Raw genomic sequence first — 14,836 nt, 5'->3', positions numbered from 1 at the left:
GGGGGTGTGGTGAGGAACCTCAGACAGATGTATCCTAGCCCAGATCTTAAAGCAGTAGCCTGGCTGCTGTGAGAGGCTATGGGCGGCCTGGCCTGGGTGGGGCAGGGTGGGGGGTGGTCATCAAACTCTTCACAGACCACTCACTGTCATTTACCATGAAATCAAGACATCACAGAATTTACTCACAAAGGGGCCTGAGGGGCCTGCCCTTCACTCGGGTTAACCCGGCCAGTGGTTGTGCTGGGCTCCCCCTGCCCCAGGCCTCCTGCCCTCTGGCTGTACATTTCTAGGCCTCAGTTTCCTCTTCTTTAAAATGGTATCTGTCCTGCTGACCTCAGAGGCTTCCTTCCAGGATCAAGAGGAGAGTCCCAACAGGCGAGGGAGGGCTTGTGACTCAGGCGGTCAGTCCTGGCCTGGGTGGAACAGGAGCCCCCAAAGTGTTGCCTCAGTTCTAAACCCAGGAACCTGCAAACGCAACCTTATTTGGAAAAACGGTCTTTTCAGCTGGAGTGAAGGTAATTCTGGAACTCACTGGTGGCCTAGTGGTCAGGATCCCAGACTTTCACTGCCATGACCCAGGTTCAATCTGGATTACCTGAGTGGACTTCAAATCCAGTGACCAGTGTCATTAAAAGCAGAGCAGAGACACAGCAGGAAGGGGGCCCCCGAGACCGTGGAGGAGGCAGAGTCGGGGGCGGGAAGCAGATGCGGCCTCTGCCAGGGAGGCCGGCAGCACCAGGAGCCGGAAGAGCAGGAAGGAACCCCCTCGAGCCTCCTCGGGACGGATGACCTGACCACTCTGGCCGCCAAACACATGTCCATTGCTTGAAGCTGTCTGGTTCACGGTCAGTTGCTTCGGCAGCCCCGGGAGACCTGGACAGCTGAGCGGGACACGAGCTGCCCTTCCCAGGAAACACACTCTACAGCAGCTGAGGGAACTGGCGGTGAAGACAGTCAGGATGTGGCTTGGGAGGAGATGGCTGGGACTCACCCCCCTCGGAGCCCACGCATCTTCAAACCCCTGGTTTAGCTCGGTTTTTCACAGGAGAAAAGCGAAAGCAGCTACAACAGCCCCTGGTGAGTCCCCACAGGGAGCTGGGGGTGAGCTCTCAGCATAGACCAGCACAGGAGAATCCCACATCGCTGTTACCAGCCGCCAGGAGGAGACTGATTTCCAGCGCCTCCAGGAACTGCCCCTTTCACATCATGCCAGCGCCCCTGGGCCAGCACAGGGCCTCCAAGTTCCTGCAGACAGAGCGTGGGTGTCTCACCTCCCACTCAGCCCCCAGGTCTGATGGGTCTCCTTTGCTGGTGCCCAGAGCGCCACCCACTCCATACGCAGCAGTCTGCAAACCCATCCCCCAGCCTTACCTGCAGCAAGTCTCTGAAGACGCCTTGGAAAGCCACATTTTTGAGCCAGATCTTTTTTGTATTGATTTCTGGCTCTTGGTTGGGGGAGGGGGGAAGGCTGTGCAGAAAAGCTGGGCTCTGGAGACCTGACAGTCCCAGGAAAGACGGAGCCACCCTGCTCCTCACAGTCCTCCCCGTGACCTTGGGGTGCCCTTGAGCACACCGCCCCACCCTCTCTCGCTAGTCTAACAACAGCAAGTCATCAGGCTTCCAGCAACACAAAGAACACTGGATCTCCCTAGAAGTGATGTGACGGCTCTGCTGACCAACACGCACAGGAGGTTTCCCCTCGAGGTAGCAAAGCTGGCAGGAAACATCTTTGTGTGACTGTGTCTTCAAGTTCAAGTACAAATCAGACACAGAGGAAAGTCAATGAGAAGCAGAAAATAGAGCCTGCTCGAGGTTGTTGCGGGTGTGTGTGTGTGTTCTCCGTGTGCATGGATGTGCAGGTGTGCACACATGTGCACTTGTTGCTCCATGTGTTGTATGGTGTGCACACGTGCTTGCGTGCCTGTGTGTGTCTGCACGTGTATGTGACTTGCTCAGTGTGTGTGTGTGTGTGCACATGCGTATCTTCTACTTGGTTCTGTTTTTCTGACAGCAGCCTGCACACATAGGCATGGGGTCGCCCGCCTCCCCTGGCCCTGCAAATTCAACCCTTGGCCGGGGATCTTGGAGGAAACCCGCAGCAGAGCACCCTGCCCAGTGACCGCAGCAGCCAGGGAGCTGGCCCTGACGTGGGCCAAGTGGGGGCTGCAGCCTGTGTCCGGGCCACCACTCAGCTGCCTGCGGCCTGAGTGGGAATCCCCTTCCAGCACCACTACTGCCCTCACTGTTGCAGCACGTGCCTGCCCGTGGGGACGCAGGTCCAAGCATCGACCCTCAGATCCCAGGCCCCATTGCAGTTTTTCCACTTTCAAATGTCTCTCTGACACGTGTGCATAAGCCTCTGGGTCTCAGCCCGCTCCCCAGTAGCCACACACAGCATCTGGTTGGAAAGACCTCTGAGCCCATGACCTGACCACTTGTGCCAGGCTCTGAGGCTGCCCATGGGGGCCGCATGCCCTCCTGGGACATGGCAGGACAGAAGCTGCTCTGTGAGTCTTCCCAGCAGCGGCTGTGGGGGAAGGGAGACAGGTGGCTGGGGCGGGCTGACATACCTCATCATTCTGTGTGGGAGGAGATCCCGCCAGGGCTGCGGGAACCCCCAGCACGGTGCTGGTCTGCCAAGGCAGTGATTTCCACTTTTTTCAAATGATTTTGCAAAAAAAAATAAATAAATAAGGCAAAAACTGCTTATTACTGAGAAATACCCCTGGATCCCTATGGGGCTTTCTGTGTCTGTTTTGGAGTCCTCTGCAGGACACTGGCTCCCTGAGTCAGGATGGGGGTCTCTCAGAGCTCTCTACACAGCCAGCCCTGCCCACACAGCGAGGGCCTCTGCGGATGTGTCTTGCGGCTGCTTCCCGCGGTCTGGACCCATGAAGGTGACCTTTGTGACAAGCTCCCTGCTTCCTTCCGGCGTGGTCTCAGCAGCCAAGGCAAAGCCTCTGCTGCCATCTGGTGATAAAACTTGGAGTGGCAAGTGGTCGTCTGGGAACTAGACACCCCAGGACCATCTTGTCTACCACCCTCGTAAACTGGTGATACTCAGAGGGTTTGATAAACCTGTCTGTGGTCACATAATGAGTTGCCTGCAGAACAACCAGGCTGACTTCCTCAGAGCCCCTGACTTACAGGTTAGGGGCGATGCTGTATAATAATACCCATCGAGTAGGGGTTCAGAGTCTTGCCCTTGAGGTCAAGCAGATGGGGTGGGTCCTGGCCAGGCCCTCACCAATGGGGAACGCCAGGCAAGGGACTCAGCCTCCAAGCCTGGGTTTCCCCCTAACAGTGGAGCCCATTACAGGTGGCTGGGCTGTCTGGGGGGCTGCCAGCTGCCAGTGCGGTTGGCATGGTGCCTGGCACACAGTAGGTGCTCAATCAGTGCTCTTGCTGCCGCTTCTGCTGACTCCAGTGATGACATTATGACAATAATTATGATCTCACCACTCAGGTTGAATATGAGACGCTTCTAGGGAACAGGATTGTTCCTGCTCCAGAACCTCGTAACCACATTCAAGCTTGTGTTTGCCGGGTTGAGATGCTGTGCCCCTCCCCACAGAGATGTAGAATGAGGCCTGAGGGAGGAGGCGGATCCTCGCAGGACTGCCTTCCCCCACACTCACCCTGCCCAGGGACACGGTCACTCTTCCTGAGACATCCCCAGACTCACCGGGTCGTAGGTACCACTGGAGTCATCAGGCACACAGACTCCCGACTCCAGCCCCACAGGCTCCAGTTCACTGGGTCTGGGCTGGGGCCCTGGCATCTGTATTTTTGCAGCACTCTGCTGGGTCCCACAGGCCGGCAGGTTTGCGAGATGCTGACCAATTCCACCTTCCGGTTGATTCCGACAGGAAGGTGGTTCCGGTCGTGGGGACAGCCACGTGTCTTAGAGAGGGGAGGGCCAGGTTTGGTGGCCCAGGCCTGTGGAGTCCCCCCGCCAAGGAGAGAGGTGTCCCCCAGGAGAGATGTGGCCAGAGGTTCCCCAGGACAGGTGGGGGCCTGGCACCCACACAGGTGATGCACTCCAGGCCTGTATCAGGTAGACGGACATGAGCCTGAAGAAGGGAGCAGACAAATATCACAGACAGGGAGGCCTAAACAGCAGAAGTTCATTTTCTCATGGCCCTGGAGGCTGGAAACCTGAGCTCAAGGCTTGTGTCCTCTAGGGCCTCCCTCCTGGGCGTGTAGCCAGCCAGCTCCTCCCCGTGTTCCCAGGTGCTTGTCCTTCTGCACATGTGTCTGTGTTCTAACCTCCTCTTCTTATAAGGACACTGGTCCCGTGGGGTTTGGAGTCACCCTTACAACCTCATTTAACTTCATCACCCTTTCAAAGACCCTCGTCTCCAAAACGGGCTCCCCAGGTGGCACTAATGGTAAAGAATCTGCCTACCAATGCAAGGGACATAAGAGACCCAGGTTCGATCCCTGGGTTGGGAAGATCCCCTGGAGGAGGAAATGGCAACCCACTCTAGTATTCTTGCCTGGAGAATCCCCATGGAGAGGACCCTGGCGGGCTACAGTCCATAGGGTGGCAAAGAGTTGGACACGACTGAGCAAGTGAACAAGGATGTCTCCAGAAGAGTCACCTTCTGAGATGCTGGCGTGAGGACCTCAGGATGGAGACTAGGGGCTCACAGCTCAGCCCGTGACCAGGCTGGGAAGGAACCACAGTGAACACAAGAGCAGCGGCCTTCAGTGACAACTCTGTCCTGGCTGCAGCCAGACCCACAGACCCAGGCCCCCCAGACCCGAGCAGTAGAGGCCAGTGTGCACAGAGGCGCCTTCTGGGGGTACCCGAGAGGAGCAGGGAGCCTCAGAGACTCTGATTTTCCTAAATACCCGCCACCTCCAAAGATACCCCCCCAGACCCCAGGGGCAGTGGCCATTTGCACCAGTTACACAGGGTTCCCCCTTCTCCACGGATGTGGGTGCAAAGGCAGGAGGGGGGCAGGGGGCTTCCTATTGGAAGGACGGGGCAGGTAGGGGTGGGAAGAGCCTGGAGGAACTCCCACAGAGGGAGGACCCTTCTGTAGACAGGGGCCAGACCTAGAGAAATGCCAGGCCACAAGGGCACGTGTGTGTGTGTGTGTGTGTGTGTGTGTGTGTGTGTGTGTGTGTGTTTCACTGCTTTCCACTAAAAACCCCCGAACAGCAGCTGTTTCCCTGTGTTGCTCAGGGTCACTTCTGGAAGTCCTCCCCTCTTGGTGTCATTTCTCCAGAAGGAAGAACATGGACACCACCCCAAGGACCATCCCACTGACCCCATCAGGCTGCCCAGGGCCCCCAGCCTCTGCTCCCTAGACAGGGACACCTCCGACCCGGGCGTCTGCCTGCTTTCTGCTCCCAAAAGCCACATCTAGCCCCACCGGTCTCTCCCTGGTCACCGTGCTGCTGGCAGGGCCCCTGGCTGAGCCCCCTGCCAGCTCTCCAGTGGAGGCTGCTGGCCTCCTAGTCTCTTCCTGTCTCAGGGGAGTCTGGGCAGACAGGGAGAAAGCCACCCCTCTGGGTGAGGGACACTCAGCCCTGGTCACCAGAAGCCCCCCGAGGGCCCCGTGACTGCTCCAGGAAGGGAGTGGCAGAGCGAAGGGGGCACCTCCCACACAGATGCCCAGGGCGTGGTGCCTAGGAGAACGGACACTTCTGACCACCTGCCCTCCTCCCTTAGGGAGCGAAACCGCAAGGGAGCCTGGACGGGATGATGAGGCCTCACTTGGCAACCCAGTTTGCACGCAGGTTAGAGAGGGGACCTCAGGTGCTCTCCCTCCCATGTCCCCTGCCCCGCCTCCTTCCAACCCTGCATAGCTGAGGTCAAGGGGCGCACTGTTCTGGGAGCCGGGGATGAACTACCTGGTCACTCAGACCAGGGTTGAACAGAGACGGGTGGACCCAGCCTCCCCTCCCCCTCACCTCCCAACCCAACGACAAGCCCCGTCTCGCCTTCTCCACTGCTCCCCGACCCCCTCGACCCCGGACAGATGGCACCGCCACCACATCGCAAGTTGCTTCTGTCACCTGCTCTTTATTGATTGCCACGGGCTGCCTTCCCATGGGTGACCAGGTGCCCCAAGAGCGGCACTACAGAGAGGAGGGTTGAGGGAAGGGGGTCTGAGAGGCCAGGCGCAGGGGAGCCCCCACCAGATGGACCTCATGAAGGCGCCTGCCACCCGGGGCCGCGACCACCCGGCTGGGCCTGGAGAGCGGAGGCCACCCAGAGATGGCTCGGAGAGGGGTGCTCTCTGACCTCCGCGGCAGAAGCTGTGATGGCAACCACTTCCCCCGAGGGGCTGGTGCTGGGACCCGGGTCACTCTGAGGCCTCCGCACCACAGGCTGAGGCCCTGGGCCCTCCGGGCTACTCTCTCAAACCCTCAAGCCCTCGGAGAAGAGGAAAAGGAACTGGAGAAGGGGGAAGCAGAGGGAGACGGATGCCCCACTTTCTAGGGTCCCCTAGATGGGTGGGTGCGGGGGCCGCAGCGGGTGGCAGCCGAGGCCGAGGCCGAGCTTAGGATGAGGGCGCAGAGCTGGGCTTCTCCTCCCGGGACACGGGGATGGCCCGCTCGCTGTGGCCGGCGTCCACGCCAGATGGGACTTTGGGGCCAGAGAAGGTCAGCATGCCGTCCGCGGACAGGGAGCAGGAGAGTGCGGACTGGTCCACGTTGGAAGGCAGGCGGTAGCGGCGGTGGAACTCGCGGGAGATGTAGCCATGGTCATCCTGGGGATGGGGAGGGCACGGTCAGAGGCGCTGCAGCAGCCGGCAGCCCCCGGCCCCCGTGGAGGAGGCCCAGGCTGCACAAGGTCAAACCCACGATGCTCTCCCGGGCGGTGGGTGGTGGGTGCTGGGCCGTGCCCAGAGCCCTGGACCTCCCTGCCTCCCTGCATGAGATCTGGGTCTGCCCAGGGGCCCTTGGCTCCTCTCACTAATTTCATTCCAACATCTCATGAATGGTCCTGCCCTGGCTCTGCCCTCAAGTCCAACTTCCCCTTCACCTGGCCCCAAGACCATCTGGGCTCAGGTCCCTGCCGTCCGTCTAACTGGAAAGCCACACCTGGACACTCCCATCTCCTGGTGCCCTGGCCCAGCTCCCCCACCCTCCAGGTGTAGACTCAGAGCCCCAGGGGAGTGTCCCGGCTTGTCCCTAGGGCCCCAGGAGGGGAGGACAGCAGATGGGTGGGGTCTGTCCCCCAAGTCCAGCTCCCCCACCACTAGAGAAGCCCTGGTCTCCGACCTGTCCTGGCTGGGGTCCACCCTGAGCCAGGCTGTGCCCCTGCCCCCGAGACAATGGGCACCAGGCACCTGGGCTCCAATGAGAGTCATTGGCTGCACCATCCCCCCAAGTGAGACTGGTGTGAAAGCCTGCCTGGCTAGGAGCTCGCCCCTCAGTGCAGCGTCTCCTGGGGTCTTTCCTAATCCCACCCCGTCACCCAGGATTCTGGACACAGCCAGGGAAGCCAAGCAGTGCCCGAGTGGGGATCCTCTCAGGTTCCCCCGGCCATGCTGCCCTGGCCTGCGGAGGGCTCAGGAGCGGCCTCCCGGTCGCCGGGGTCGGCCAAGGTCTGGGGGCCGTGGTCCTGCCTCTCGGCCGAGGCTGCAGCAGGTCCCAGGCTCACCTGCCGCTCGTTGTGCTTGCCATGGATCTCCACGAAGTCCTCCTGCACCTTCACCGTCAGGTCTTCGGGAGAGAAGTGCTTCACATCCAGGAAGATGACAAACTTGTCCCGGTCGGATCGGACCTGAAACCAAGCACCCGTGTGGGTCCCGTGGAGCTGCGGCTCAGGGACAGGGGCTGGCTGGAGCGGCCAGAGCTGGGTGGCCGGGGCTTGGTCCCAGGTTATCGGAACAGAAAGTACCATCCAGGCTCTGACCGCTCCCTCCGAGTGCCCGAAGACAAGGGCACCCGGGACTCAGGAGCGAGTGGACACTTGGCCAACAGCCAGAACCTCAGAGGCCTCCTGTCTGCCTGACTGGTGAGGGGTTGAGTAGCCTGTTATAGATTGGTGGGTTATGGTTGTAGGGCTGGTTATGGCTTAGTTGCTGGCTTATTGGCAGGTTATGGGTTGGTTGACTAGCCGGTTATGGTTGTGGACTGGTTATGGTTTGTTCAGATGGCCAGTGAGACCAAGCATCTGGCCCCTGCCCGCCTCTCCATCAACAGCCTGGGGCCCTGTCTCTGCACGTGGACAGACGTTCCCAGTGCTCTGCACAGACCACCCAGCTCCTCACACACTCCCCCTTCACTCCTCGGAGTGGTCAGCCTTGCACCAGCTCTGGGCAGGTCTCTGTGTTTCAGGTAGTGGTGAGACCCGGCACCCCCAGAGAGCTGGACCCTGTGGAGGGAAGGCCCGTGGGCCTCCTTGTCTGCCCTCGGGGGGCTGGCCTTGGGTAGCTGGGCAAACTCTGCAGCTCTAGCCACAGATGGCTACAGACGGAAGGCCTCCGACCCGACCTCGGGCAGCACAGCCCACCCCGGGTATCCAGCCAGAGAGCAAGCACAGCCTCAGAGCATGAAGCTTGGCCTTCCATCACCCATGCCCCAGTGGCACTGTTCTTGGGGACCCTAGATGACGGTGAGGACCTCACCAACCACATACAGGTCATAAGTGGAGGGCAGGAGGCATAAACTGGGTGGGCTCCTCTTCCCACCACCCCAGAGGCACGGAGTCTCTGTCGGGAGGACGGCCTGCCTGGCCTCTGCATCCAGGGGGAACGAGATGGGGCAAGAAGGGAAAGTGGCCCCACGGCCCTCACCACCCGCTTCATGAGACACGATGGGAGCACTTGGAGCAAGGGTGCCCCCGCCGGCCCTCAGAAGCCCCTGTCTCCTATCCGGCCCACCCCACGGCCGCAGCAGGGAACAGCGGGCCCGCAGTCTCACCTCAGAGATGCCGGAGTCCAGCACGGTGCGGAAGAGGGACTGGCGGTAATAGGGGCTGATGGTGGAGGAGAGGAAGGGCAGCAGGTCGTACTCGAAGAGGCCCTCGCCGAAGAACTGGTCGAACAGCCGGCTGGGGTAGAAGGGGCCCAGGGTGCGTTTGAACCAGGGGTGCTGAATGGCAATATCCATGGTGGGCAGCGGCTCTGTGGGCACCCGGGGAGAGGAGATGGTCAGAGCAGGGCCTGTGGGCAGCGCACTGAGGAGCTGGGACGCGGGGCCTGCCTATATACGCCAGGGCAGAAAGGAGGCATTAGAGGGATTTGTCTGGAAAGCGCGAGCTCAGGAGGCAGGCCGCCCAGTCAGCAGAATCGTGGGCCGGCCAGGCTGAGCACCCACCTCGCCCAGCCCTGGCTGCAGCACCGACCTGCTGGAGCTCCCTATGCCAGGAGGACGGGGCCCCCAGGGAGTTTCTCTGTGGGCAGCTCTGTGTCCCCCATGCTTTCCCAGGTGTACAGGGAAGACTCTCCTCTCCCTTCCCCCAGGGAAGGGTCTGTGTGCTAGGGACAGTGCCCCTCTCTGCACACATGGTCCCCTGTGATCCCACGGCTGCCCCCTGTGTGGGAGCTCGTACAGCTGCTTCACAGACAAGCAAACAGTTACCCAAGCAATCTCCCAGCCCCACAGCCACCAGGTTTGGCTGCATTTCTTTAAGACAGAAATACCTCCCTTACATCTTGGTGATTTCAAATATGATGCATACTTGTAAAAACCTTGGGAAGGACAAAAACTGCAGCTCAGAAGCTGGAAAGAGCCTGTGACTCCAGCACCAGGGAGGCCTGTCATGGCGTCTGTGTGCATCCAGGAGGGGAGGCAGGTTTGCTTTGACAAACAGAAACCGCGTGTGCAGGAGTCTCCTCTGGACACCATCCCTGCAAACCTCAAGGCCTGGGAATAAATAGAGACAGGGTCCTTCAAGCAGGTGCCCTGCCCCTGTGCAGGTGTGTGACTGGTCTACCCATCCAACTAAGGCACTCCAGGGAGACCCACCACAATCAGGTCACCCCTGGCTTTAAGGCTTTCATACTTCTTAGTAGCCTGGCCTCTGGGAGCCCTATACTAACATACCACCCCCCTCTCCACCCACAGCACAATAGAGAGCCATTCCCATGCCCTACCCCAGCCAGCTTTCTCATGCATAGTCCAGGCTGCAAGACTTATTCACCCAGCACATCTTCGGGTCCTCACGCAGTTCCTTGTATACTTAGTCATTCAGTCACGTCCAACTCTGTTGTGACCCTTTGGACTGCAGCCTACCAGGCTCCTCTGTCCATGGGATTCTCCGGGCAAGAATACTGGAGTGGATCCTCCTCAAAGGGATCTTCCCGACTCAGGGATCGAACCCTCATCTCCCATGTCTCCTGCGTCGCAGGCAGATTCTTCACCCGCTGAGCCATCAGGGAAGCTGCTTACAGAGGCCTTCTTGCAGAGCCCTTGGGTACCATTCAAGGCCAAGATGACAGCACCATATTGGTTTCCAGCAGCTGCTATAACTACTAAAAAGGATTATTCCACAACAAAGGCTTTTTGGACAGTTGGAGTATGGTGACCTTGAAAAGACCACGAACTTGGTGGCTGAAACAGCATAAACGTACCGCCTTGTGGGTTGGAGACCAGAAGCCCACCTTTGTCTCTCTGGGCTCAGATCCGAATCAGCAGGGCTGGTCCCTCCTGGGGATCATCCCCCCTCTTACAGTCTGCTGTTTAAGGAACCTTATTTCCCTGCTTGCCACATAGGGTGACACAGTCTCGGGTTCTGGAATACCCCCGCTGCAGCGAGGGTTGGGGAGAGCTGGGAGCCTCCCTTGGGGCATCCATTGCAGGGACGCTTAGCTCAGAAAAGTCCTGCCAATCACAGCCAAGACAAGCTCCTGTCACTCAGAGACACCACCTGGTCCATGTCGACTCACATCTCAGGCCTGAACAACTTCCTCTCCGGTTTGCCAGCCTCACCTATTGGCCAAAACCGTGGGTCACATGTGCTGCAGCAGGTGGCCCAGCCTGGCTTTGCAAAGTGGACCTGGGGATAGATGAAGGATGGCAGGTGAAGGCAATGGGCACCAATGTTTCCAGCTCACCTGTGCAGCTTCTCCTGCTCACACTTGGCCTCTCACACACAGCCCCTCCCACCCTGGATTCTGGGAAAACAAGACCCTTTTTATCCAGGTCTGGGTTCCTCCTTGAATTCACAGCTGTGTGCTAAGGGGTGTGCTGTGTGTGTGTGCAGAGATTTATTAAAACAATAACAAACCACCTAAAATCTGTTCTGATTATGCAGGTGCAAAATAGACCTCCTCTTCTGTTAATCTACCTAATACTCTAGTTGGTTCTTGGGACTTGCCTGGTGGTCCCGGGTTTACGACTTCATCTCCCGATGCAGGGGGTGCAGGTTTCATCCCTAGTCAGGGAACTAAAGCGGCTTCCCAGGGGGTGCTAGAGGTAAAGAACACACCTGCCAATGACGCAAGAGATGCGTGTTCGGTTCCTGGGTTGAGATGATCCCCTGGAAGAGGGCATGGCAATCCTCTCCAGTATTCTTGCCTGCGGAATCCTATGGACAGAGGCGCCCGGCAGGCTATGGTTCATGGGATCGCAGAGTTGGACTCGACAACTAACTTAGCACACGCGTGGGAAGCTAGGTAAGCTAGCACACACGCAGGAAGCTAAGATCCCACATACCTCAGGGTCAAAAACCAAAACCTAAAACAGAAACAGCATTGTAACAAATTCAGTAAAGACTTTAAAAATGGTCCGAGTCAAAAAAAAAAATCTTAAGAAAAAAAGATGTAGTTGGTCTATTTATTGGCAGTAGGAACATCCTAGAAAGCTGCTGTGAAAGACGAGTTAGCAGCTAGTGAGCCATGGCTCCCAGGGAAGCACAGGGTCAGGGTTCTTCCAGCCTCTGGCCACAACAGTTTTATCAGCCAATCAATACTTGAGCTTGTTTGGTGTGTGTTTCTAAGTAAAGACAGCTGATTTCATGCGTGTTGTTGATTCACTAACACTGAGCTCCCGCCTGCAGCCCCATAACTCAGTCCTGTAACCAAGCTCCTCTGTGACACCCTACTTTCTCTGGAGGTCGCAGCCCAGCCTCCTGAACTTGGGACCCAAGACAGCATTCCCACTGTGCTTGGGCCATGAGAAAAGCAAAATCACCGGGAAAAAGCACAAACATGTGAAAAACCTGGCACTCAACTGGCCTGGAAAGGAGGCTGGTTTGCAGCACGAGCTGAAACAAGCAGGCAGAGTTGTCCTGTCGCCCTCGGCTGAGGACACGTGTGTCCGGCCACTCAGATTCTCCACTTCGTCTGCTCTGCTCAGTGAGTGACTGTGAAAAGGGCCATGAGAACTGATTCGGGGTCAAAAATAAATGTCAGAGAGTAGATGATACAGACTGACTTGCATCCTCGCAAATTCCTGTGTTGAGGTCCCAACCCCCAGCACTTAGAACGTGAGCTTATTTGCAGACAAATCCTTTAAATAGGTGATCAAGCTAAGATAGATCAGCCTGTGAGGATGCGTCCTGGCCTGATACACTGGTGTACTTGTGAAAAGAGGGACAAGGACACAGACACACCGGGGAGGACCTCATCCCCTAGGCTGGTGTCTTTACAAGGGGAAGACACCAGCAGTCTACAAGCACGTGAAACACCCTGTGAAGACACAGCAGGAGACAGCCTCTCCATGCCAGGCGGGGAGGCCTCAGGGGTCCCGCCTGGCTGCACCTCGCTGTGGCTGCCAGCGTCCAGACTGAGAAATCATTCCTGCCTTGTAACCACCCATGTGCGGCTCTGCATTGCGGAAGCCAGAGCACGTAACACGGGAGACCGGTCCTCAAACATGAAATCCACAAATACACAGAAGGCCTGCATGTGTGTAAGTTTCACATCTGAAGAGTTCTTTTATCTTCAGTCAGTTCAGTTCCATCGCTCAGTCGTGTCCGACTCTTCGCGACCCCATGAACTGCAGCACGCCAGGCCTCCCTGTCCATCACCAACTCCCGGAGTTCACTCAAACTCACGTCCATCGAGTCAGTGATACCATCCAGCCATCTCATCCTCTGTCATCCCCTTCTCCTCCTTCCCTCAATCCTTCCCAGCATCAGAGTCTTCTCCAGTGAGTCAACTCTAAACATTTGCTGGGACTTCCCAGGAGGTGCTCATGGTAAAGAACCCATGTGCCAGGGCAAGAGGCCTAAGAGATGCAGGTTAGATCCCTGGGTTGGGAAGATGCCCTGGAGGAGGCAATGGCAACCCACTCCAGTATCCTTGCCTGGAGAATCCCACGGACAGAGGAGACTGATGGGGCTGCAGTCCATGGAGTCACAAAGAGTCAGACACGACTGATCAACTGAGCATGCAAATGTTTGGAAGTGGTGATCACCTGGAGGACCCTCAGTGACATGGCTAGCCTATAGCTGGCAGATTCCACTCCGTGTTTCTGTTCTGCAGCCAGTTTCCAAGGTCAGGAACCACTAAGGCTCCCAGGGCAGTTCTCACCTCTCACCTCTGACCTCTGTTATGCGACTTATTTCTGTGCTTAAACACGGGATTTTTAGATCGGCAGTGACAGCCCATCTAAAGCCTCAGAGTTACCCTCGTTCTGTCATTCTGTGTGACTTCTCAGCACTTTTGTTCCTGTTGTTTAATCACTAAGTCATGTCCAACTCTCTTGTGACCCCAGGGACTATAGCCCATCAGGCTCCCCTGTCCATAGATTTCCCAGGCAAGAATGCTGGAGTGGGTTGCCATTTCCTTCTCCAGGGAATCTTCCAGACCCAGGGATCAAACCTATGTCTCCTGCTTGGCAGGTGGGTTCATTACCACTGAGCCACCAGGGAGTGCCTTGCCATTTTTATTGCATGTTTAAAAAGCTGTGAAATGGCACACAGACTGTTACATGTGATGCTTCAGTGCAAACAGTTTTGGACTCTGATTTAAGATTGAAATATATTCTATTTTATGGTTAATTGTTTGTTTTAAAAAACAAATCAGGAAACTCATGCTTATCCATGATTATTCTCTGATTACACTGGAAATAACTGTGCTCTGTGGACAAGGGAGGGTCCCAAAGTGGCCTCCGGGGTTAAATGCATAGGCAAGCCACTGGCCTGGGCTCCTCCGGGCACCCTACTGGCAACCCAGGGGTCTTCTGCAGCTTGCAAGAGTGGCATGAGCCCCATGGCTTTCCAGGGAAGACCTGAAGTCCACCCCACATGCGTCCCCTCAGGAGTTCTCAGCAAGGCATTGAGTGGAGCCCTTTGGCCGGGACCCCGGCCCTGCCTCTGGGAGTCCCAAGCTGTAACCTGCCTGGTCACCAGCAGCCTTGGGAACCCTGGGGGGAGATGATGCCCTAAGCATCCACGCCAAGATGTTGCAAGTGTGAGGTGCCAGTCTCTGTGTGCCAAACAGTGACACGGCCCCTGGTAAACCCACCCAGGGCAGCGGCTCCTGCCCCTCAGCCCTTAGAGGTCAAGCTTGAGCTCTGAGGACCACACAGCCTCATGGACGACCCTGGGGGACGGAGCACCCCAACACTGTCCTTTTATTACTCCCAGGAACAAAAGCAGACCATTGACAGGAGGTGTTTTTCAAGAAGGTCTGTGTGAACTAAGCTTTTAGAAGAGGACCAATGAATCCTGTGATGTTCTTTCTATTTTAAATGGCATTTTTATTATAAAAGTGGTCCGTTGCCCTTGTTCAGAATTTGGACAAATCCAATAATCTAAAAGTTGGGGGAAAACCCATCATCCTACCGAACTCTGAGTGTTTAGTCTTGGCTGCCTCAGAGGAAGGGTGAGTCTTCCCCATTCTGTTCGTTGGGCTGTTTATCGGGGTCCTGGGCACCGACCACAAAGCGGTGCCCAAGAGAAGCGGAGCCACAACACCCC

The 14,836-nt window shown here is 57.4% G+C and overlaps 1 protein-coding gene across 1 annotated transcript; it reads right to left on the bottom strand.

Annotated features, from left to right (window-relative positions):
* On the bottom strand, positions 6,287-9,102 carry CRYAA (crystallin alpha A). The gene is made up of 3 exons (XM_005675651.3): positions 8,890-9,102; positions 7,625-7,747; positions 6,287-6,728 (listed from the first exon to the last, which is right to left on the bottom strand). The coding sequence occupies exons 1-3, from the start codon at positions 9,076-9,078 to the stop codon at positions 6,519-6,521; spliced, it is 522 nt and encodes a 173-aa protein (XP_005675708.1). The 5' UTR covers positions 9,079-9,102; the 3' UTR covers positions 6,287-6,518.

This window comes from Capra hircus, chromosome 1 (genome assembly GCF_001704415.2).
Source record: "Capra hircus breed San Clemente chromosome 1, ASM170441v1, whole genome shotgun sequence".
Taxonomy (NCBI): Eukaryota; Metazoa; Chordata; class Mammalia; order Artiodactyla; family Bovidae; genus Capra; species Capra hircus.
Note: the sequence above shows the minus strand (reverse complement) of the source record. Positions and strands in the feature narration are given on the sequence as shown.

Coding starts and splice junctions, on each gene's coding strand:
- CRYAA (XM_005675651.3), bottom strand. CDS start 9,078: ATGGATATTGCCATTCAGCACCCCTGGTTCAAACGCACCCTGGGCCCC. Junction 7,748..8,889: donor TGGACTCCGGCATCTCTGAG/GTGAGACTGCGG, acceptor GCTTGGTTTCAG/GTCCGATCCGACCGGGACAA. Junction 6,729..7,624: donor GCAAGCACAACGAGCGGCAG/GTGAGCCTGGGA, acceptor CCCCATCCCCAG/GATGACCATGGCTACATCTC.